This window comes from Enoplosus armatus, chromosome 1 (genome assembly GCF_043641665.1).
Source record: "Enoplosus armatus isolate fEnoArm2 chromosome 1, fEnoArm2.hap1, whole genome shotgun sequence".
In the NCBI taxonomy this organism is placed as follows: Eukaryota; Metazoa; Chordata; class Actinopteri; order Centrarchiformes; family Enoplosidae; genus Enoplosus; species Enoplosus armatus.
Window position 1 is genome coordinate 8,990,767 of NC_092180.1, and position 21,981 is coordinate 9,012,747.

At 40.6% G+C, this 21,981-nt stretch overlaps 1 protein-coding gene across 1 annotated transcript; it reads left to right on the top strand.

Moving 5' to 3' along the window:
* Positions 1 to 405: 405 nt before the first annotated feature.
* On the top strand, positions 406 to 19,783 carry LOC139287595 (immunoglobulin-like domain-containing receptor 2). Its single transcript, XM_070908708.1, has 10 exons — positions 406 to 523; positions 4,097 to 4,483; positions 7,891 to 8,010; positions 12,727 to 12,783; positions 15,381 to 15,527; positions 15,651 to 15,815; positions 16,260 to 16,388; positions 16,816 to 17,161; positions 17,807 to 18,542; positions 19,748 to 19,783. The coding sequence occupies exons 1-10, from the start codon at positions 406 to 408 to the stop codon at positions 19,781 to 19,783; spliced, it is 2,241 nt and encodes a 746-aa protein (XP_070764809.1).
* Positions 19,784 to 21,981: the final 2,198 nt, after the last annotated feature.

Genomic DNA, 21,981 nt, shown 5'->3' on the forward strand with positions numbered 1-21,981 from the left:
GGGCACATAGCCTACTTCCATAACAGACTGACCAACTGCACCTAGTCTTCCTCTATGTGGCTTGCAATAATGTGTCACTGACAGCTTACTCTTCCACCTACTGGCAAGTGCAGCAAATGTGTAACTCTGAATAAAATAACTAAATGTCAAAGTATATTATTAAACAAAATGTTAAACTAAAGGAATCAGGCATATATTAAAGAAAATAATTTTACAGGTAACACAAATTCATTCTAAAATGTTGGCCAGTGAGGTGACATTTTTATTTTTATGCTTTTACTTTATGAAATCTTTACCGGAAGTTTCGAGTTTTATTTTGATAAGCTTGACAGTGGGGCGCCGCGGTCCCGTTATTTCGCCTCCAGCCAGTTAACTGTCTGCCGGAGCCTGAAACATCGTCCAGGGATGAGACGAAAGAGAAAACAAGACGGCGTTCATCAGGAAACTTTGATGAACTTCACCTGCGGGATTTGGAAAATGTTTTTGTTGCCGAAGTGGTGGATTTTTATCGTCTGTCTTACAGGTAAGCGAAGATGAACAGAAAGAAAAGATGGAATCCACTCTGGGCAAAGTGGTGCAACAGGTTGTTTAACTCAGATTGAAGTTTGGAGTATCAGTAAGCTAACGTCACTACAACTAAGCTAACCTGCACGGGATTGTTAATGATTGCAGAATACAGACGAAATAAACTTTTTTCCCATATTAATAATTATATTTTATAAGCCGAGCATCATTGATTCTTCCTCAGCAGAATAACGTAATTTCTATTCTGCCAAAGCTGCAGTATTTTACACAGAAAAGTATTAGAGGATAGCTTGGTGCTCTCTGGCCATGCTAGCAGTGCTGCGGTCGACTGTTACTCAGTCATCTGTGAATGATCCGTCCAGAAGCTTTGGGAGTTGGATTAGGAGGTCTAACTTTTGACAGATTTAACTAGGTCCCTCAGTGAAGTGACAGTTAACCACTTCATTCAGTTTATAGAGACAAAATACCTTAAAATAATTATTTGGAAAATGAGGACTGATCATGGATAAGATGAGGTTAGCTCAAACCTGATTCTCCCCAGGAGGGAAATGTCATTACAGCAGCAGAGAAATCAGACGAGGAAGGATCAGAATACAGATAGGTAAAACATAAATTACATATATGAATACAAACAAATAACAAATCAATCAAATTAGAAAAGCCACTGTATATATAGTATGTTACCCCAGACCAGTGTGCATTAATGAAATGTATGTGCAAAACCAATAGTGTAGCTTCTTGATATTCTAGATTATAGCTGAAACGAGTTGTCAAGTAAGAAATTAGTCCATCAGCAAACGATTAATCTGCAATAATCGATTAATTAAATTTTTAAGCAAAAATTGCAAAGGTTTACCAGCTCCAGCGTCTCAAATATGAATATTGTGTATGATATCTCGTATGATAGTAAACTGAATATCTTGGACCTTGGGCTCTGGGAACTTGGGATGGGCTTTTTCTGCAATTTATTGACATTTTATCGACCAAACAGTTCATCGGCAAAATAATGGGTAGATAAATCCTGTTGATTAACTTCAAATCAAAGTGACATAGTAGATATAGTGAATATATTGAAATATATAAATATAAAGTTGCATTTATCTAATACTAATAATCAAGCATAATGTGAAAATAATCTATATATGATATAAGATACAAATACAGCTGAAGTTACAGGAGCAGTAGCATACTACAGTACTACAGTAGCTCAGTGTAGTAATACTATACTAGTATTCTATCTGTACAATGTTTTAGGAAATGATTCTTCCCACATGAAAGCAGACAAACAACTCAGCAAAATATTTATATTACACTCAGATCTCACATTCTCAGCAAGGCTCTGCTGTCCAATAATACAACAGTAACCTTCCCCTCCTCCTCCTCCTCCTCCTCCTCCTTTCATTTTCTCCTCTGGAGGTGGTTTCCTCTGAAAACTAATAAAGGCTGTATCGCCCAACAGCCTGTGATCCCAGGAAGACCAACCTCCTGGCTTTTTTTGTTCCAGTTCCTAGAAGTCAGAGTAATCTTCTCCCTGAGGAATTTATGTTTTCCTCAGTTTGATTCCTTTTGGTCTGAATTGAAGCAATTCTTATTTTACAAAATCCGTACCACTCCTGCCAAACTTTTACTGTAAAACCAAGTTGGCTTCAAATGGTGCACAGGTGCCTTTAAATACATACATAGAGAATACAGAATAAAAGACATTACTTTGTATATGAGGGAACGGGGTTACCTGTGGGGTTACAGTATGTGTGGGCTTTTATGAGAAATGTTCAGTTTTTGGTGTTAGAGTTTTGGTTTTACCAGTGATTCTGTTAGTAACAGGGCTGCAACTAATGACCATTTTCATTAGTGAAATATGATATACAATTTAATTGATAATAATAATGATAATCAATGAATCATTCAGTCTTTAAAATGTCAAAAAGAAAATAGTGAAAAAAGCCCCTCAAATTTCCCAGAGCCACAGGTAATACCTTCAAATTGTTTGTTTTATCCTCACATATGAGAAGGTAGAACCAGCTAATGTTTGGTGTTTTTGCTTAATAAATGAGTTAATAAATGATCGATCAATTATTAATTTTCTGTCAATAAACAAATCCATCAACTGACTAATCGTTTCAGCACTAGTTAACCTAAAACCTAAACTGTTGGTTTCTAACTAGTGCTGAAAATGTTTGGTTCTGTGATGTTTTTTTTATAGAAAAAGTGTTGGCGTGTAAGTCATTGTGAGAGTCTGTAAACAACAAAGAACAAATAGTCTTTGATTAAATCAGTTCTCGGACACCAGGTGAGGGCGTTTGGTTAGATTCACTCTTAGCAACAGAAAGAAAACAAAAATCTTCAACAGGTCTGGTTTGGATTGAGTGAAGTGCCCCCCCCTCTCATCCCTCACCTCATCCCTGTTCACTGGTCCAGTTCAGTCACACCTCCCACTGCTTAGCCTGAGAAGTACATACACACACACACAGCGGCATACACAGATGTTTCTGGGTGTGTGTGAGTGGGTGTGTTTTTCTCACATGGTCACCTCTCTAGTGTGTGTTGCTGTTGAACTGCCGAGCTCGAGCTCCTGGTCATCATGTGACCCAGCGCCCTGCGGCTTCAGAAGCTCCACAACAACTTCAGGTCAACTCAGCTCACGGTCAGATTTCACAGAGCAGAAGATATTCAAACAGCCTTGTTTTTGTACACTTATCTTGCCAAACTGTACGATTATTCGTGTCATTCCAGCTAAAAGGAAAACAAAAATATACAAGTATTTTTCTGGTTAGTGTTCATTGTGACATATTTCTGCTTTCCATCGTGCAATGGGGATTTGTCAGATATTTTTAAAGTGAGCAAACAGGAACCGGTGTCTCCTTAAACCTCGACTCACCATCTGAATCATGTGTTGCTGTCTGTAGTAATCCTTAAATCCCCCTCATTACACATTCCTAGTTATTACCGAAAACTGTTGTGGCTGCAAGTTTGTCAAGCCGGAGGTTTTCAAAGTCTGACGCTGTGGGCCCCCCCTCTGACAAAATTGACAACAAACAAACAACTTGGCACCATTAAAAGTACGGCGAATAAGCTATTAGCAGTTCCTGTTTGCAATGTAAAACGTGATTATTCTCAGGCAAGTTCTGGAGTTGTAAGGAGCATCTTTTCTTCTATGACTTCTAACCAGATTCATAGACCATTATTTGCGATGGACATCAGAGATCCTTGGAAAGTGTATGCCACATTGAATCTAAAAATATCCTCATCATGTCTGTGTGTTCAGATTGGAGTTATAAGAACGAGTGCGATTTTGGGTGCTAAGACTTAATTGCCTCCATGAGCTGTGCCACTGACTGTGTTGATGAACGAGCCACATCAGCTGGCCAAAACAGAATTGTTGTGGTCTCCATCCCATACCAAACATTCACTCATTAATCCCTTAAAATGAAGTGAAATCACTGATTAAAACCTTTGGTACTGCAGCATTGCCTAATTTAGTTGTACAAACACAGTGAATGTAATGATTATCAAGACTTCCCTCTTTCACACTTAACTGATTCTTATTCATTATCTCCTTATCCTCCTACAGATGTCCTCCCTCCCCGTTGCTCGGGGGTCCATGTGTTTGTGAGAGATGAGAAGAGGTATGCTGTGCTTTTCCAGTCCGTGGTTCTGCCGTGTCAGTACAACAGCGTGTCCACCCAGACCCCCGTGGTGCAGTGGGTCTACAAGTCGTACTGCCGTGACCGCACGCGGGATTCGTTCAGCTTCCCCGACAGCCTGAGTGGAGGCCTGGGAGGAGGTGGGCTCACGGGTGGAACTGGAGGAGCCGGCGGAGGGTACGAGACGGGGATGACGGCAAGCTACCTCGACTGTGCTGACAGCAGCCGGACGGTCCGAACTGTGGCCTCCATCTCTGGCTCCTCAATCACACTGTCAGAGTTCTACAAGAACAGAGACATCTCCATCATCAACAGTAAGGCTTCTGTCGTACTTGCACCTCTGGTTCTGTTTCTCTGATGTCCGTGCTGGAAATGATCTTGAGTCTTTTCTTTTCAAATCGCACAGCAGCTGCATAGCCAGGCCAACACATTTCTTTATAGGCTTTCTTTATAGAGTTTTAGCTCACCAGCTTTCAGTTATAAAATATAAGCTTTCAGTTCACCTGCTTGCAGTTGGCAAGTTGTGAAGCCAAATACTGTAGATAAAGCAGCCAGCCAGGAGGGTTGGGTATCGTTTCAATTGTATCGATTCCAATTCCGATTCTCCGGTTCTCATCGAATCTTGGTTCTGATTCCAGTATTTTTCAGCTGTTTCTGATGTGCTATGATGCAGAAAAATATCAAAGAAGCCTAAAGTCGATGGATATTGCTGTGAATAATCAGATATCAATAATGTATTTTGCATAACTAAACAGAGGAGACTCAACCATAGCAAAGGGATGTAACCCTTTCACCACAAATCATCCACTTTCTCCTTACTCATCTTCCCCTTCATGGCTAAAGTGAAAGGAGTTTCTGTACTAGAGGGGGGTCTCTGGGGAAGAACCAGAGGTGGAGGGGTGCTGTCTGAACTAGTATCTAAGAAAAATATATGTTACAATAATTTGTAGACATCATCATCGTTTACCTTCTATACAGATTGTCTTACTGTGCTGCTAATGTTAACGTTAGCTGCATTCTGGGGCGACCGCAACACATCGCAATGTAAAAAAGTAAAATACACAAAAGAGAAAACAAAAGAAAGACATAAGACATTAAAGAAATAACATAATGTAACCCCCCTATGCAGCAAAAAGAAAAGAAAAAAAAAGAAGAAGCATCTCCTCTGGTTCTTTTGATCCAAACTAATGTTCTTATTTCTGCTGCTGTCAAGCCTGGCTGTAAAAAAGCTGTAAATTAGAGCACTGGCGAACAGATTCCTGATGAAATGCCCAAAGTGAAGTCAGAGAGATTCTGCACACGTGTATAGGAGGGTGAGAGACTGAAAGTCTTTAGAGCTTTCAGCACAATCAGGTTACATACTCACCATCAACAGTTATTTGCCAATTCTACAGTTTGGCATGAGAAGAGTTTAATGTTAAAGAAGACGAGGTTGATTCTGAGAGAAGAAAAAGAACAAAACTCACATCCATCCAGTAAGAAATCAATAATCAACTGGACAGTGAAACCTGGCATGTAAATGAGTTGAAACTGCCCAAAATGAAAAAAGAAATAGTGTGATAGCTCCTCATTGCCAAATTTATCTCAATAATCACCTGGAATTACAAAATGGAAGTTACTTAAACTTAATAAACCTTAAAAAAAAACTGGACTTTTTACATATGTTTTATACACAAACTTTTCTGATACTGTACCTCCACAGATGTATTGGTAACGGCATATTCGTCCACTGATAATTAGCATAAAATTGCTGTTCAAAAGCACCTGAAAATGTGTTTGTTGTTATTTAGAAACAGTGTCACCGCCAGTGACCAATATGTGTGAAATATCTTGGTCACAATTCTATGGTAACCAAATTTAAGGAATCCTTATCAAAGATTTTTGTTAGAAATAACATTATAATAACATTATGACCAATACATCATTATATCTTCATCAGATTTTTTAAACTCTCAAATATCAATTTCAGTATTCAAAAATGGGTGTTCCCTGTTTTAAGCATTGATGACATGTTGCTACATGTAAAAGAGTCAGACTAAAAGCCCAAAGTAACTAAAATCGAATCTCTTTTACTAATAAAGGCAGTTATATATCAAAATATTGCACCTGTTTACCACAGATTAACCACAGGAATTAATGCAATGCCACCCCTCAGTCCTCAGTTCAACATTTCCTTACTGTCTTCATGTCATTTGAGGATCATTTAAGGGACACTATGTATGCATACATGCATGTGTGTGCGTGTGTTTTTGTAGTTGTGTGTGTGCTTGTTGAAGACAGAGAGGTAGCCTTGTTAGCAGGCCTCAGATTTATGGAGCTCTAACTCTGGCTGAAGAATCGACCTTCTCTTCACCAGCCAGGAACACAGACAAAAGAAATGGTTTTCACGCTGTCCTCTCATTCATCCTGACCTCTCACTCATTCCCTCTGATGTACTTCAATGTCCCACTTTTATTTTTCCTCTCTAGATCTCTCCACGTCCCCCCATCCACACACACAACTCTCTCTCGGTGTGAGGCTTTTCTTTCACTTTTTATTTTCTCCTTTTTCTGTCCCACTCCGCCTCTTGTCCTGGGGCAGGTCAGTGCAGCAACATTGTAAATGGACAAAAAAAGTGAAAGCTTCAACTATGTTGCCTTTAGAGACGCCCAGTCATTCAAACCCATGTAATCCTATTCAGGGTCACAGGAAGGCTGGAGTCTTTCCCAGCATGCACTAGGCAGGGGGTGTTGTGTTAATCACATGGCTAACACAGACAGACCAACGCCCTCACTTGCACTTTAAAATGTCTTTGGAGTGTGTGACAGTATTAGATTAAAAACGTGTATGCTGCATGAGTGGATATGTCACTTTGTTGAAGGAGAGTCTGGTCTTAGTGGTGCGGCCTGGTCAGCCTCTCTCTCCTCCCCCTTCCTTGGCTAACAGGAAAAGGAAGTGAATTATACAGCCTGTTTCCTGTCTGCTGTATTTACATGTCTGACCCCCTCACAATGGAGTCAGCGGCCCAGTATTTTCTAGGGCTAAACTGTATTTGACTTTGTTTGCTTCCATAATTAAAAAAACATGAAAAATGATGGAATGTAAGTTTATGCATTATCCTGAGCTATAACAAATACACTATTTGGCCAAAAGTGTGTGGACACAATTGTCCACATAGTTTCTGTCTGGGGCAGTTTTTCATTGCTTGTGCTAGTCTGGTTTTCTGAGTTTGATGTGGAAGAACTTGACCGGCCTACGCAGATCTACCGACCTCAACCCCATTTAACACCTGAGACACCTGTGAGCCACGTCTTATCGTCCGTTGTCGACCTCGCTAATGCTCTAATGGGGAGCAAATCTCTGCAGCCAGGTTCCAAAATCTTGCAGAAAATCATTCAGGAAAAGTTTAGGCTGTTATAGCAGCATGTTAATGCCCATGCCAAACCCAATATTCACATTTTCCATCGTTACTACCTTAATTTCCCCTGTTTTCTCTTATGGTCTCAACACTACATGAAAAGATTTAGGGGCACAGATGAAAATTAAGTCACACAGTTATCCAGTTAAAATCTGTAGGTTGGAGAGACAAACAGTTTTGAGGGTCAGGATAATTAATGTTCACAATCTGTAGTTACAACCTGAAAATGAGATAAGATAGAATTTAATTCATCCTCAAAGTAGTTTTGTTATATAAAATGTTGATTAAATAACATTTTTAACCTCTTCCTTTTTTCTCATGCAGAGGCAGACCTGCGCATGGGAGAGGTCCAGTGGGGAGACAGTGGAGTTTACATCTGTAAAGTGGTTATATCGGATGATTTAGAGGGACAGAACGAAGCCTCTGTGGAGCTGCTGGTTCTTGGTAAGCTGCCATTACTTACCCAACACATGCCTATTGTAAAGGAGTTTTGAAATGAAAAAAAAATTTCACTGAATATCTCCTCGCTGAGCTGATGTCTCGCTGACATCCATTAAAGCTCAAACCACTTTCAAATTCAACAACGTGTTTCCAGTTTTGGTGCGAGCTTCGCCCGGCTCTAGGAGATTTTCATCATTGTTGAACTAGGCCTGCAAATTTACATGGTAGACAATGTAATGTTATCGACAATGTGTTATCGAGTCTATGGGTGGTGTCCCATCACCTTCTTTTGTACAGTATTAGACTACCAGACTACAAACCGCTGCATCTCTTTCATAGACATCCCACATCCCACCACACGCTGTTATCTCTCATGTCCTATTTTACTACTGAGTGCAGGACTGAACCCACGTCTGACCAATCCTTTGCTGTATATTAATCATAGACACAAAAACACACATCATTTATAAGATTCAAGATACAAAAAACAAAAAACAAACTTGTATCTTGAATCATAGATTCACACTCACAAATAAGCTGACCTATTCATCACCGGCAGCACAAAACAGGCTCATTAATGAGCTGATTTATAACAAGCAGTGGCACTTCTTGGCCAGTCTTGCCTAATCTGTAACCATAGCAACAGCATTCACTCATACTGTATGCTACTGTATACAGCAAGGATTTGGACACGTAGTTACTGCAGAATAGTTATGGCTTGTTTGAGTCTTTGACATTTGCACTAATGTGCCACTGAAGCCTGTGTGTGTGTGTGTGTGTGTGTGTGTGTGTGTGTGTGTGTGTGTGTGTGTGTGTGTGTGTGTGTGTGTTGATTCTGTGTGTCCCATGTAGTAAAAGTATCTACAGTGCGTTGTATCTTTACACTGTCAGTGTACTTCAGTTACAAATGTTACCATAGCAACGGCTGAGAGGCTATGTGGCTCTTAGTGCTCTAATTCACTCTGAGGCTGAACTTTTGTTTTGGCTGGCACTTGGAGACTTATGTGTATGAACAAAGGATACACATGCACACACACACACACAAATACACACTACTCAGTACTGGACAATAAGGTTTGTACAGTCTGCAAAAGGTGCTTTTTGAATCCTGTCAAATGTTAGGTATGGCCTTGGTATGATAATATGCTACAGACCATGCGAGGATAATGCTACATGAGTTGCCCTTGCAGTCTATAACCTGGCATGAAAGACCCTAAATCTACCACAGCGCCAACATGTTGCATTTCCTGGCTTTGGTGTAGCTGATATGGCTAATATGGTGAGATACTTGTTGTGTTTCCATAACAACAGTTGGGGCCACTGCGAATGGCTCGGGGGGTCTTTTGTCTTTTGAGCAAACGGCTTCACAGCAGAGAAGACAGGGAAGATTTAATGATGTGGAGGAGGGACAGCAGAGCACAGTGATACAAAAGATGGAGGGTGACACCATGTGAGACACTCGACTGATGTGGACCTCTGAGAACTCAGTGTCCGATATATAAAGAAGGAAGAACTTCCCTCTGTTCTCCCTTTTGAGTTTTCATAGCTCAGAAGCTCCCTGCCAATGACACAAAACTTTGGCAAAACATTTAAATGTGCATGAGGCAGGTCACTAGCCAAGTGCCGATGAATATTTTGTGCCCCCAACACAAGACCCTTTCATGCATGGCATGGTGTCAACTTTAGTGGACCAATATTCAAAAAACATGTTTAACCAACATCCATCAATGAGTCTAATCTATAGTCCAACCGATACAGGACTTACTATATGAGGTTGATACTGAAACCAAATTTTATTTTATCTTGATACGGATCCTTCATATTTGTTTTGGGGTTTTTTGTTGTTTTTTTCTATTGTGACCAAGATACATACTAAGTGGGACATTTTACAGTTTTAAAATAAACGTATCAGTACTTTCTTGTGGACAAACCATCTAAATGTGACAAATTACCTCAAACCTCATTTGGCATTTCTGTACTGCAATTTCTTGTTTTTTATCGGCTGGCATATACACAGCTACCAGTATATCTGCGCAAAGCTAACATCGGCCAGTTTAACAGTCTGGCTCTAATTTAAAACAATGAATGAACAAAGAACAGATGATCAAACAAATGTTGTGCCCCATGATGACTGAATGAAGGAATGGATATTGTGTGATCTATTCATTCATGAATTAATTAATTAGTTAAGTAATGAACCAAACACACAAACAGTGTGATCCATGAATAGGTAGATCGATCAATAGAGCTCTTAATGCATCCGTCCTGTAATTTTATGCTCTGAAATCTTCATCTATGTAGGTTAAGTTGGATTTTGTTTGGTTTTGCCTGCATGTGGGAACCAGTTGAGCCTGTATCCAAATACCGTACATTTTTTTATATTAATTTGAGCTTGACAGTGGCCCACAGCCATGAATGTATTAAAACAGCTCTGTAGCTCGTCATGACTCCTGACGTCCCTGTAATTGAGAGCAAGCAGAAAGATATTTTCCTGATGAGGTTTAATGAAATGATAGATAATATTAGACACTAAAGTAAGTTAACCACTGGGTCCAGTTCCAATGCAAACGCTCTAAATGCCATATGAAAAATGATAAAGCATTTGTGAAGTCACGCGTTACCTGGACAGATTTAAGTGTTGTTTTGAACAATTACAGAAACTTAAGAATATATATATGGTTGGATCTGCATGTGTGTGTTTTTGAGCTCCACCAGCATGTAGGCTCACCTTCCCTTGATAATTCATGCATCTCTATAGGAGGAGTATACATGGCAGTCCACAAACACCACCCGCCTCGATAACCATATAGGGAAAAACAAGCAAACCCAAAATATTTGAGAGGAAATCTAGGTGAATCACCGGCCCGCAGGCAAATTCATGAGTGAGTGGGAACTCCACAAGTGAGCTTTCAACTGCTCGAGCAGGAGGGAAACACAAAACAAAACAACAGATAAATACAAAATTAGAGGTGCCTTAAATGTACAAATGCAAACATCACCTAGTTGTTTGAATTCATGTGGTGATTCAGCTGCTTCTCAATAAACTCAATAGGTTTCTTTCTGTTTTCAAATCCAGCAAAGATCATACTTCCAGACAGATACTAAGTGAGGTATGTGCACTGACAGCCAGAGTCAGGCCAAGATAGTCCAGCCTGCACTCTGTTTCTCCAGTCCTTCTTTCTCATGCTCGGCACTCCTCTCCTCCTCCCTGCGATAATCACACCATCAACAGTAAAACACCAGTATATGCTCACATCACACTCACCTACGGGCTGTTTCACTTTTCACAAAGCTTCAACTTATATGCACCCAAACAAAACACACTCATGCACATCTATCATGTTAATGTTTCATTCAGACATCTGCTGACCTTGTGTGGAGTCCCTTAAAGCTGTGTTTAAAGAAAAAATGAAAGGAGAAAGACACAACACCAGCAAGATACCAGTAACAACAATTGACAGGTGGTGATGGTTTTTAAGTGCTTGGGTTATTTCTGTTTCTCCTGTCTTTTCCTGAAACACATATTTATGTGTAGAAGTAATTCATCTCGCCCTCCACCAAAATGACCAGATCTAAACCATTTAGACTTTAAAAAAAATACATTTACTGTGTATATAACAATATAAAAGCCATACATCAACCATAACACAATGTACACTAAAAAATAGGTTATTATGTTAATTGTAGTTCCAAATGAATATAAATTGTGTATTCAAAATATTCAGAAACAAAGTAATGTGTCTCACCAGTAAAACTGCACTGCCCACCAATAAACAGTGCTGATGAAGTTTAATGTTGTAACTGATTGCAGTAAAGATGCTTTAGAGTACATGCCATTAAAAAAAAAAAGGGCAGCAATTTTTCTTCTGACATTCCCGGAAAATCCAGGAAGTCATTGTTCCCAGCCAAGAAACACATAGCTAGCCACGCACAACTTGTCGTGTTTAATCTTTGAAAAAAATGATACGGTGTTCAAATTTAAGTATCCATTCATGTAGTAGATATCCGTCATTTATCTCAGAATAGAGACAGAAAACCCAAGAGCATTTTTCAGCATGATGAAAGGACACATTTAGTTACAAAAACACGTAGGTGGCGTGCAACTTCAACTGTCTCTAGCAACTTTTCCTAAATTGATAAGCGGGATGATTTGTTAAATTGGAGAGAGATTATAATTAAGACAAGTATTGGACTTATGGTCTCCTCCAGGAGTCACTACTCTCTTCACTGGCCAGATAACAGAGAAACAACAAAGAAATAGTTTCAGGAACAAAATGTTTCTCTGCAGTCTGTTTGCTGGCTCTGGACATGAAGAATGTTCCCACTTTTTTTTGCAGCTCTGCATGTAACATTACTCACAGCTCCGGTCTGTTTGTCACGTTATCTTTATGAGAAAGATTCATGTTCCAGTCTGTCATTTTAGCAGACACCTTACAGCTTTTAATATCAGAAATCAGATGACAAATCTGCTCATCAGTTGCTCTGATATGGAGACTCTCTGGAACAAGACCAGAATGTCCTCTGGTGCATGCTGCTGTTGACCTGCCAACTCTCTTTATCTATTTATCTATCTTTTTCTCATTCTTTCTCTGTATTTGTTCTCTCCTCATGCATGCTGCTGCAGCCATAACTTCCTTTGAATCAGTCATTACAATTTATATCAACGCCACCTCCTCTCCTCTCTTCTCCTGTCCTCACCTCTGTTCTGTCTCTCTCCAGGTTTCTCAGGTGTGCCTGAAGATCTCCTGCCAGACTTTGATTTGAAGATTATGCCAGGTAGGGGCATAATGTATTTTCCCCCTCACCTGGTTCCTTTTATTCATACTAACCCTACTTACTGCTCTAACCATGGGCGTAGGAACCATGTGGATGGTGGTGGTGGTAGTGGTGATTCCCTGGGATGCAATTATTGCATACAATATAAGAAATTTCGAAGAGGACATTTAGAAGAAGACTGGGCTCTGACATTTGGCACATGAGACTTGATCTGATAAAGAGAGGCGAACAAAATGTTGACTTTTCCCACCATGTTTAATGGTTCCTATGCTAAGAGCTCCTATGCTAACCTGTTCTCCTCTCACATCAGCAAATCACACAACTGGTGTTTGTGATTCAGCTATAATGAAGCTTTGACAGAGTTGAGTTCAGAGCTGTTTTAACCCATTGGACTGATCCACACCCTTCAGATAATGAGCTGGCCGTCACTCCCTCTAAGACCAGCTGTGCTGGAAAACAGCTATTATGGTCATTATAGTTATTTATGGCTGTGGTTAGCATGTCATCCCACAGCATTTGGACACTACCCAGTAAAAATGCAGTGGTCAAGAGGGAGGGAGATTTGTTTGTGTCACATCAAATTCCTGTAATACATGTTTGAATTATCACAGAGTTTGTGGGAAGTGATAAATGAATGGATGAATTGTGCTGAAGTAGCTCCCAGAATGACATGGTATGATTCACTCAGTCAGATTGGTTACTGCAAACTTATCTCTGGTGTTAACGTTGCATTGGTACGTGTTGTTGTCCACATCGACTCCCACAGTGCTATGAAATATCTAATTATACTGTGTAAGTGTGTGTGTTTGTGTATGTGTGTGTGTGTGTGTGTGTGTGTGTGTGTGTGTGTGTGTGTGTAGGGGTTGCAAATGAGACCACATTACAAGCTAATTTGTTGTCACAGCCAAATCTTCAGTGTCTTACAGGGCAGCGTAAACTGTCCCTTTCCTTCCTGTAGCAAAATCAGGTTTCCTGCATGTGTGTGCTTGTGTTTGGAGAGGGAGCATTGTCCTTGGTTTTACATTGTTAAAGATTTCCTTTTCTGCCTGTCCTTCCCTTTCCTTTGCTTTGTCCTCATAGACAGATACATGTAGTTTATCTGTTGTACTTGCTGCAGCACTCTAATACTCCACAATTATGTGGAAAATCATCTTAATTTTTGTTGTGACTCATATTCTTGTTAAGATTTCATTTGTTCTGATGTGTTACGTCCAAGACAAATGTTTAGTTCCTGGAAAACAGGAAAAAGTAAATAAAAACTCCCAATAATAGAAGACAACACCCCAGCCTTCTCTCCCTTCACTGCATTATGTTAAGGAAGAAATTATACCATTTCATCGAGCCTTCAAGCAGTGTACATGCATTCAGAAAAAAAATATGTTGGATATATATATGGATACAATCTTGGGTATTATCTTGGTTATCTTCTCTGGTTATTACAGTTACTAAACTGGTCACACTATTAGCCTATCAGAGATTTTTATCTTGTTATAAACTTAATGTACAAACCACATGTTAGGACATCTGTAGCTCCCATGTTACATAGTGAAACTTGTGGGATTATATAAAGGTTCATTAAGAATGAATAATGTTACTGTTGACATTAAACACATTAAAGGTTCTCACTTTTTCACTCACTAAACAGCAATTACTGTATATTCTACAAGTTCACAGCCCTTCGACAGCTCATTGGTTGTCTAAATTGTATTTAAGTAACTTCTGTTAAGTTCCCTAGTTAACTAATCATTTACTACCACTACTACCTGTATGCCCATTTTCCTAGCTATGAATTGCTCCTTCATTTCCATTCAACAATGTATTTTGGGACTGTTGGGTTCATCGACAGGGTACTCAAAAATCCAACAATTTTAGTACGAATCTTAAATTAAGGTTAAAATAGTATACAGTATGCAATCGGACAAAGACTTGTAGTCTAAATGTAACGTACACACAGTTGATTTACAGTCAACGTAAACAGGGAGACATACTGTAGAGAGGGAAAGCAGGAAAAGCACTGCTGAAATACAGACACAGATTTTAAAGGGAAACTCCACAGATTGTACACAATTTGCAGGTCCTGGGTAGTACTACTGCATATGTATAGAAGGTTGTATAAAGCCTGTTGTGGCTCCAAAGGGAGCTGCGTGAAATCTGATAAATTGCCTCAAGTGATGTCACTTGAGTCAGCGTCAGTTGTGGCTGAAGACTACAAGTTTGAAAATGAACAAAAATCTGGGAGTGTGGAGTTAGAAAGAAGTGAGCTTACCAGACCTCTGTAGCCCGCTCCTCATCTCTGCCTGAGGCTAGCAGCTTGAGGCTACATTACCTGCTACTAGCATAACACAGCCAAGGCTCACCAGACTGTCAGCGGTTGTGTTATAATGTGGGTAATGTAGGCGCCAGGTTTTGACAAGGAAGAAGAATGTGTGGGATAAAAAAGACAATCTCTCTGTTTCTGCTGCATCAATTCAATTCAGATTTTTTTTACTCTCTATTGTGAGTCCGACAGTGGTCTGATCAAATCAAACTGTTCCTATGTTAATATGTGTTGGTACTTACAGTATTTATATGCAGGATTCCGTTGTGTGTACTTCCAGAGTGGGTGTTTGTGGCGGCGGTGGCGCTGGGCAGCATCTTATTCCTGCTGTTGGTTGGGGTTTGTTGGTGTCAGTGTTGTCCTCACTCCTGCTGCTGCTACGTCAGCTGCTGGTGCTGCCCCGACACATGCTGCTGCCCAAGACACCGTGAGTATAAACACACACACGCACGCACAGAGGTGTGAAAGTTAGTGCTCACAATACTGACACTGTTTGAAAGAAGTATGTTTTTCTGGAGAGTCTGAATGGGATTGTGTGATGCTTTTGTAGTATATGAGGCAGGTAAGGGTATAAAGACGGGCACCTCCACCCCTCAGCCTGCCTACCCTCCATACTTTGTCACTGGTGTCCCGACGATGGTCCCCATCGCTCCCCCCTCTCTGGTGGACAAAATGTCTTCTGTCCCCGCTTCGGATGGCAGCCTTCTAACCGCAGGTGAGGTCTTAGTCTTTATTTGCGAGTGAATCTGTGGTTTTAGAATTACTGGAAGACCACATCAGTGTTTTTTTTGTGTTTTAATCCATTAAATTCATTCCCAGAAAGCTGTCTTTTAATATTGCATTTGCTGGGCTTTGAATAATCTCTGAAAATGTTGCCTTCGTATCAGGCATTCAAGTGTTGCATTCAAAAATGTTACTTACTGTTTTATGTTGCTATATGTGAATGTTGTAAATTGATGTGTGTGTGTTCTCATCTGACTGCATGTTTTTTATTCTGCAATGTTGGCCAGAAACAATAGTAATTGAATAAATTAGTGTAATAAAAAACAAGCAGACAAGCAAAACCACCAGTGTGGACTTCAATCCACAATGAACACACACACATGCACAAAGACAAACAGAAGTTCTTTGTGCTGATGGGTTAAGTGTGTATCTGCAGTGCCGATACATGCTGTAGGAGTTCCCTACCGCGTGCCTACACCTCAGGATCAGGACTCTCTCAGGGTGCTACAGTATGTAGAGAAACAACTGGCTCACTTCAACCCTGCCAGGTCCATCAGCCACCAGTGTAAGCTTCATGAACCCATCTTGTGGGTTTACTCTGTCAGGATCTTCTATAGCATGTTAATGCATGCTGCACTATCTATACTGTTGAGCAGTGTCTTTCTGTCTTTATTCTCTTGAGCTTGTCTTGGCATGCCTCTCTGCACAAGCATTCTGCGTACTGAATTTCCTGTAGTTCAGATGTGCACAGTAGCAGGTGTGCATGCCTACTTACCTGAAAGCATATGCTTTAACAATGCTCACTCCAGCACTTAGTGTAATCTCTTGCAGACCTTGAATCTGACTTTCTTCTCCTGCAGTGTCTTCACTGTATTTCTTTCTCTTAAATTCAGTGCTTCCTTAAAAAGGATTTTTTTTTTTAAATTCTGTTTGATAGTTTATTTCTCTGTTCAGTCGTTCATTTATCCATTCCTTCATTTTGACCCGTGTAGCCTGCAGCCTGTCCGAGCTGAGCTCCCTCCATGAGGGAGACAATGGCTTTCGCCAAACATACCGAAACGTCCAGAAGAAAGCTCTCCCCGCCATTCCTGACCACGACCCTCAGCCTGAACCCCAGCGCTACCGTGACAACCGCAGCCCAGAGCCGCAGCGTTACCGTGACAACCCCCCTTCACCCCAACGATATCGCGATGAACCCGACTCAGAGCCCCGCCGCTGCCAGGACGAGTCACTTCCTCCACGGCGGTACAGCGACGACCCTCCGTCCTCCTCACAGTCTCGCAGGCTCGGGCGAAATCAGCGGCAACAGAATCACAGCGAGGAAGAAAACCACAACAGGTACAGCCACTTGTTTGTGTGTTTTACATGCTCTAAAGTGAGTTACTGTGAATACATGCAGCAGGTCAGTAATCAGATTCCTCTCCTATTCCCGATCTTGGTTTAGAAAGCATGGCTGACTTACTTGAACTGTTATAGAAGACACTACCTCCTGACAGTTTTCTCTTGCATTGCAAATGTGTCTGAATTTTACAAACAGTCAAATGTTCAGTGGTGAAACCAACTATTTTAGACTTCCAGAGTCTACTTTTTATTAGTTTCAGTTTTAACTGGACTTTGGATGGAGTTGGTTTGAGAAGCATAAAAAGACGATGAGAAATTCAGTGATCTGTATACATGGCCAAGAAATAGGCATTCTCTGGAGAAATCTAGCTGGGGAAATCAAGTTTCTCTAATCTCCTACCTGATTACAGAAAATGGGTTTCCCGTACAGTACAGTGCATGATGTTTAAGTTTCTGTTTTAATCAGCTTACTGGAGAAAGCCAACTGTAACCATTTACTTTGTCATAAATGCAAACACACATTCTGGATATCTGCATACACAATATGCACAGTCTTCACAGTTGACCTTCTCTTGCGTCCTTTTCCCATGTCACCTCCCTCCCTCTGTTGGTCCTCTCTTGGCCTCATGTTGTGTTTTGCAGGTGGAACCCCCGTTCAGAACATCTGCAGAGAAAGACGTACCGTACTGCAGGACGGACCGGCTCACTGGATGAGCTGGAGGAGTTTGCTGCTACCTACAAGGAGAGAGGAAGCAGAGGGGTAGAGAAAAGGGAAGAAGATAGGGGGGACTACGAGATGGAGCTTCTGGAGTACAGTCGATATCCTTCCTACCGGGATGCTCCACCTCAGCATTATCACAATGATGAAAATGAGCTCGGAGACAGCAGCGACCGTGAAGATCATCCCAGACGAAACAAGAAAAACGGACATACTATGAGTCCACTTTCTTCACCCAAAAAGAGGAGGGGCACTTGGGACAGCGAGCGTCCTGTCCCACCTCCTCCCAGGGTCAGTCCGCCTTCAACTTCTTCTCAAGAGAAGGACTACGATGGCACGTTCCTGAACAGCCTGCTGGAGCGTAAGGCTAAGTTGCGAGGGGTCGGCCAGGGTAAGAGTGGGGCGCGGGGTGAGGACGATTCAGACACACCCTCAAAGGGCAGCTCGAAAAAGAGCAGCGGAGAATCCAGTCGGCACTGCAGCCGCTCGCCTAGTAACAGGCCTGAGGCAGATTCACTGCCTGCTTACTCAGAGACAGAGCGAAGCAGAACTGACAGGCCATCTCCGCGGCCGCTCCCTGCAAACACTCGCTCCTCTCAAGCTCCTGCTCATTCCCTGCCCGGTCGCAGAGAGGAACCCAGAGACAAGACCCGGAAAGTGGTGAGTTAGATTATAGGTGAGATTATAGGTGGAATTGTATGCTGGTAATGTCAATTTACAGATCAACTGTGAGCGGAGTTTATGTAGAATTTATTCTAGTTATTGAAAACTAGCTGGTCTATAATTGATGAAAATAAAAACATTGTTATAAGAATGTTAACACTAGGCTAACTACAAAGTATTTAACACTCAATGTTGTATTTCCCTACTTTTAAGGGAGTCTACAAGGGAGTCTACACAGGAAAGAACTTTCTCAGGGGCCCAAGAACCTTTTAAGGAACTTAAGAACTAAACCTGTGTTTCGACCGGAGGAACCAGGGATTCAATTTAGTCCCTGTATGATAGGTCCAGGTAGCAGAAAGGTGCACAAGCAAAACACAAACAGGGATGGCAAGAGGGACTTTTTCAGTTCAGTTCATCTAGTTCCAAAGTTCCTGGAACTAAAAGGGTGCAAAGGAATTTAATGTGTGATTATTTAAGATATTTTTTTCTCAAACAAAAAACAGAAAAGCATCGTGTGAGCTAGAACAGCAGACATGTGTTGTTGCTGGTTGCATTGCAGTACAGTTTCTCAAACTTTTCTGGACCATGACCTCATTTTTAGGCCCCAAATGTTTAATGACACCTGCACTTAGAGAGTTAAGTTATCACATGAAGTGATTATGGCACACTTTTAGGGAGCTCCAAATTATCCAGAAAAGATGAGATATTTCAAACCTGTATGTTAAACTCATCAATATGTCATCTTCCCCACATGGGGTCCCAGCTCTAAGGTTGACAAACTCGGACTTACACTATAAAAAAGGTTTGTAGGCTTACAGTAAGTGTTGTTGTTGTACCTTTGACAGGTCAGGTTCAGATGCTACCACAATGAAAACTAGGTAGAATACTCTGTTCTGTATCCAACTACTCTCCTTAACAATCATAACTGGTTGTCTCCTCCCTGACAAACCTGGGTCAAAAAGGTATTCAACATCAAAGACAAGACAAATTAATTCACCAGACTTTAATCAAATCTTCAAACAATTTGAAAAGAAGTTGAAATGCAGTTTGTCCCAGGTTCTACCTCACCATAATAACCCTGTTTGGCTAATGTTTACTATCTCTTTGCTCTCTCATTCCACTGAAAAAGATGAGTGTACATATTTTGGTGTAAACTCTCTGCTGTTGTTTTGATCTCTTAAATTTTTTTTTATCATCACCAGAGCACTCTACTCAGCCGGGACTCCCTCATCGTCTGACCTACTGAAAGGCATGAGCACTTGGAGCAGACTCCACGGGAACTGCTGCATGTCAGCAGATGAAAGATGATAGAAATGACTTTGAGTGTCGATTGCAAAAATACGCAAAGTACAACTGACCGTGAAGGAAAGCTGAATGAAGAAATGGACAACACGCACACTTTTACTATCGAGACTGTTACTGGGGTTTCTGCCTGTGACGTCGCTGAATGATGAAGTCATCACTGTTCAGTTTTCTGTCCCCGGTTGCCTCATATATATCTCAGCTGGACTAACATTGAGCTAATGTGGGCTGAGTGTATGACCTGGACTGTCCCTCCCAGCAGGACACTGGTCGTGTCCCTTCGTCCCTTTAGAAAAGGCTCTGAAGCGGAGAGACTTGCTTTTAGCTTCCAGTACAATGACTGCATTCATTTCCACTGAGTGAGATGTCTGCATTAAATAAGCACAGTTGGAGAATAGAAGGTATATGACAACACCATTATTGTAAAGGACGTTTTGTAGCTTCAGTTGTTTGACAATACGCACTCTGTGTCAGTCAGTAACATTCAGGGAATAAAGCACCTAATTCAGACGGCTTTTGCAAGGAGATTTTAATATTAACTAAAGCTGGAAGTAGTAACCAACATTACTAAATGTTGATATGATGTGTATCTGCCAAGGGGGTGGACAAAATAATGTAAACACCTCATGGATAGGGACAGTTACTCTTAAAGCTGCATTGAGCGATATTTCTACATTGACAGTGGATCAAATGATGAGTGATGTGAAATGTGTCTCTTGTAGTGACAAATTATCACCGACTTTGTATTTCCCCTTCGACTACACAGACCGTTGGAAGTGTCTTTAGCCTCATTGTTTTGGTTTTGCAGCCTGCAACTTTAATGTTTTGTTTTCACTCTCACCACTCTCATCAACCCTGTTTCCAGCAGCAGCTCTAAAAACCTGACTGTACACTACCTACACAGTTAGCGACTACCTGGTGAACATAGTGGAGCATCTAGCTGCTAAAGAACCAGATATTTGTTTTATTTTCCTCAGGAGTTGTTGGGAGACCAAAACAGAGCTGAGATGAGAGTGAATATATAATAATAATATAGATTTATCAGGTGGACACAAACACAACTTCAAATGAATAATGTTGCTCTGTATCTGCTGGATGTTTGCTAAAACTTTCACCATAACAACTTTATAGGGTGATAATATCCCAGTGTGTTTATAGCTTCTTCTGCTGTGGCCACAAAATCTATTAATGTTGCTTCAAGTTAAACTTAGTCATACATGCAAATGAGCTGGCTAATATAAGGTTAAATGCCATGAAGCAACATTAATCAGCTAGAAAAGGGGTCTGTCAATCAGTATGATTTTTATTAGTATATATTTTGAAGGTGTTTAAAGCAACATAATGTGTGCCAAAACTGCAGCAGTGCCAGTCAGAAATGTGTTTTAATAGGTCAATGGGAATTATTTTTAAATTTCAAACACAAAAAACTACTTTGACAAAGTGCTAAATGAATGTGGTGGACTAATACTGCCGACTGGCCTCTGTGACAATATGACCCACATTTGTTGCGGCATTGGCAGCAGTGATTTGGTTACAGTCTTTATTCATGAAGCAGTAACATTAGTTTGTCTCCACCCTGTATGTTAGTGGAGCTTTTTGTCTTCTATTAAAACATGTTAGTTTGCACAAAGTAACTATTTTCTCCAAGGGACTAAAACCTGATGACATTTTTTTGTAAACATTTAAGGTATTAAAGTGCCACTTGCCTTTAAAAGATTTTTGTACTGTATGTAGTACGAAGTATGAAGACATTTTCGTATGTAAACTTTATTATTGTGTGTGTGGTGTGATATGGTCCTAATTTGTAAATTATTATGTTTATCTAAGGTTTTCCAGTGTGGCTGTGTACATAAGATGAAGTGTCTTTGATTTGATTTATTGTAATTCAACCTTTTCTTATCACTGCTGAGTCAACACCTAAACCAACACCCTCACATGTTATCAGCAGTCACACACACACATGCCCTCACGCACATACACAAAACACACATTACCCTACTGTTTTTTGGACATCTGTCAGTCGTATTACTATTACTTTTGTTCTAATATTACACCATGCAGTATTTCATTATTCCCGCGTCCACTTTGGGTGGACTCGTCTTGAGAAAAGTCTAATGTCAGTGTTTAGTTTTCT

What these genes read in the sequence shown, in the direction of transcription:
- LOC139287595 (XM_070908708.1), top strand. Translation starts at nt 406, where the DNA reads ATGAGACGAAAGAGAAAACAAGACGGCGTTCATCAGGAAACTTTGATG. An exon ending in TGTGGAGCTGCTGGTTCTTG is followed by an intron (nt 8,011 to 12,726) that starts GTAAGCTGCCAT and finishes GTCTCTCTCCAG; the next exon opens with GTTTCTCAGGTGTGCCTGAA. An exon ending in ATGCTGCTGCCCAAGACACC is followed by an intron (nt 15,528 to 15,650) that starts GTGAGTATAAAC and finishes ATGCTTTTGTAG; the next exon opens with TATATGAGGCAGGTAAGGGT.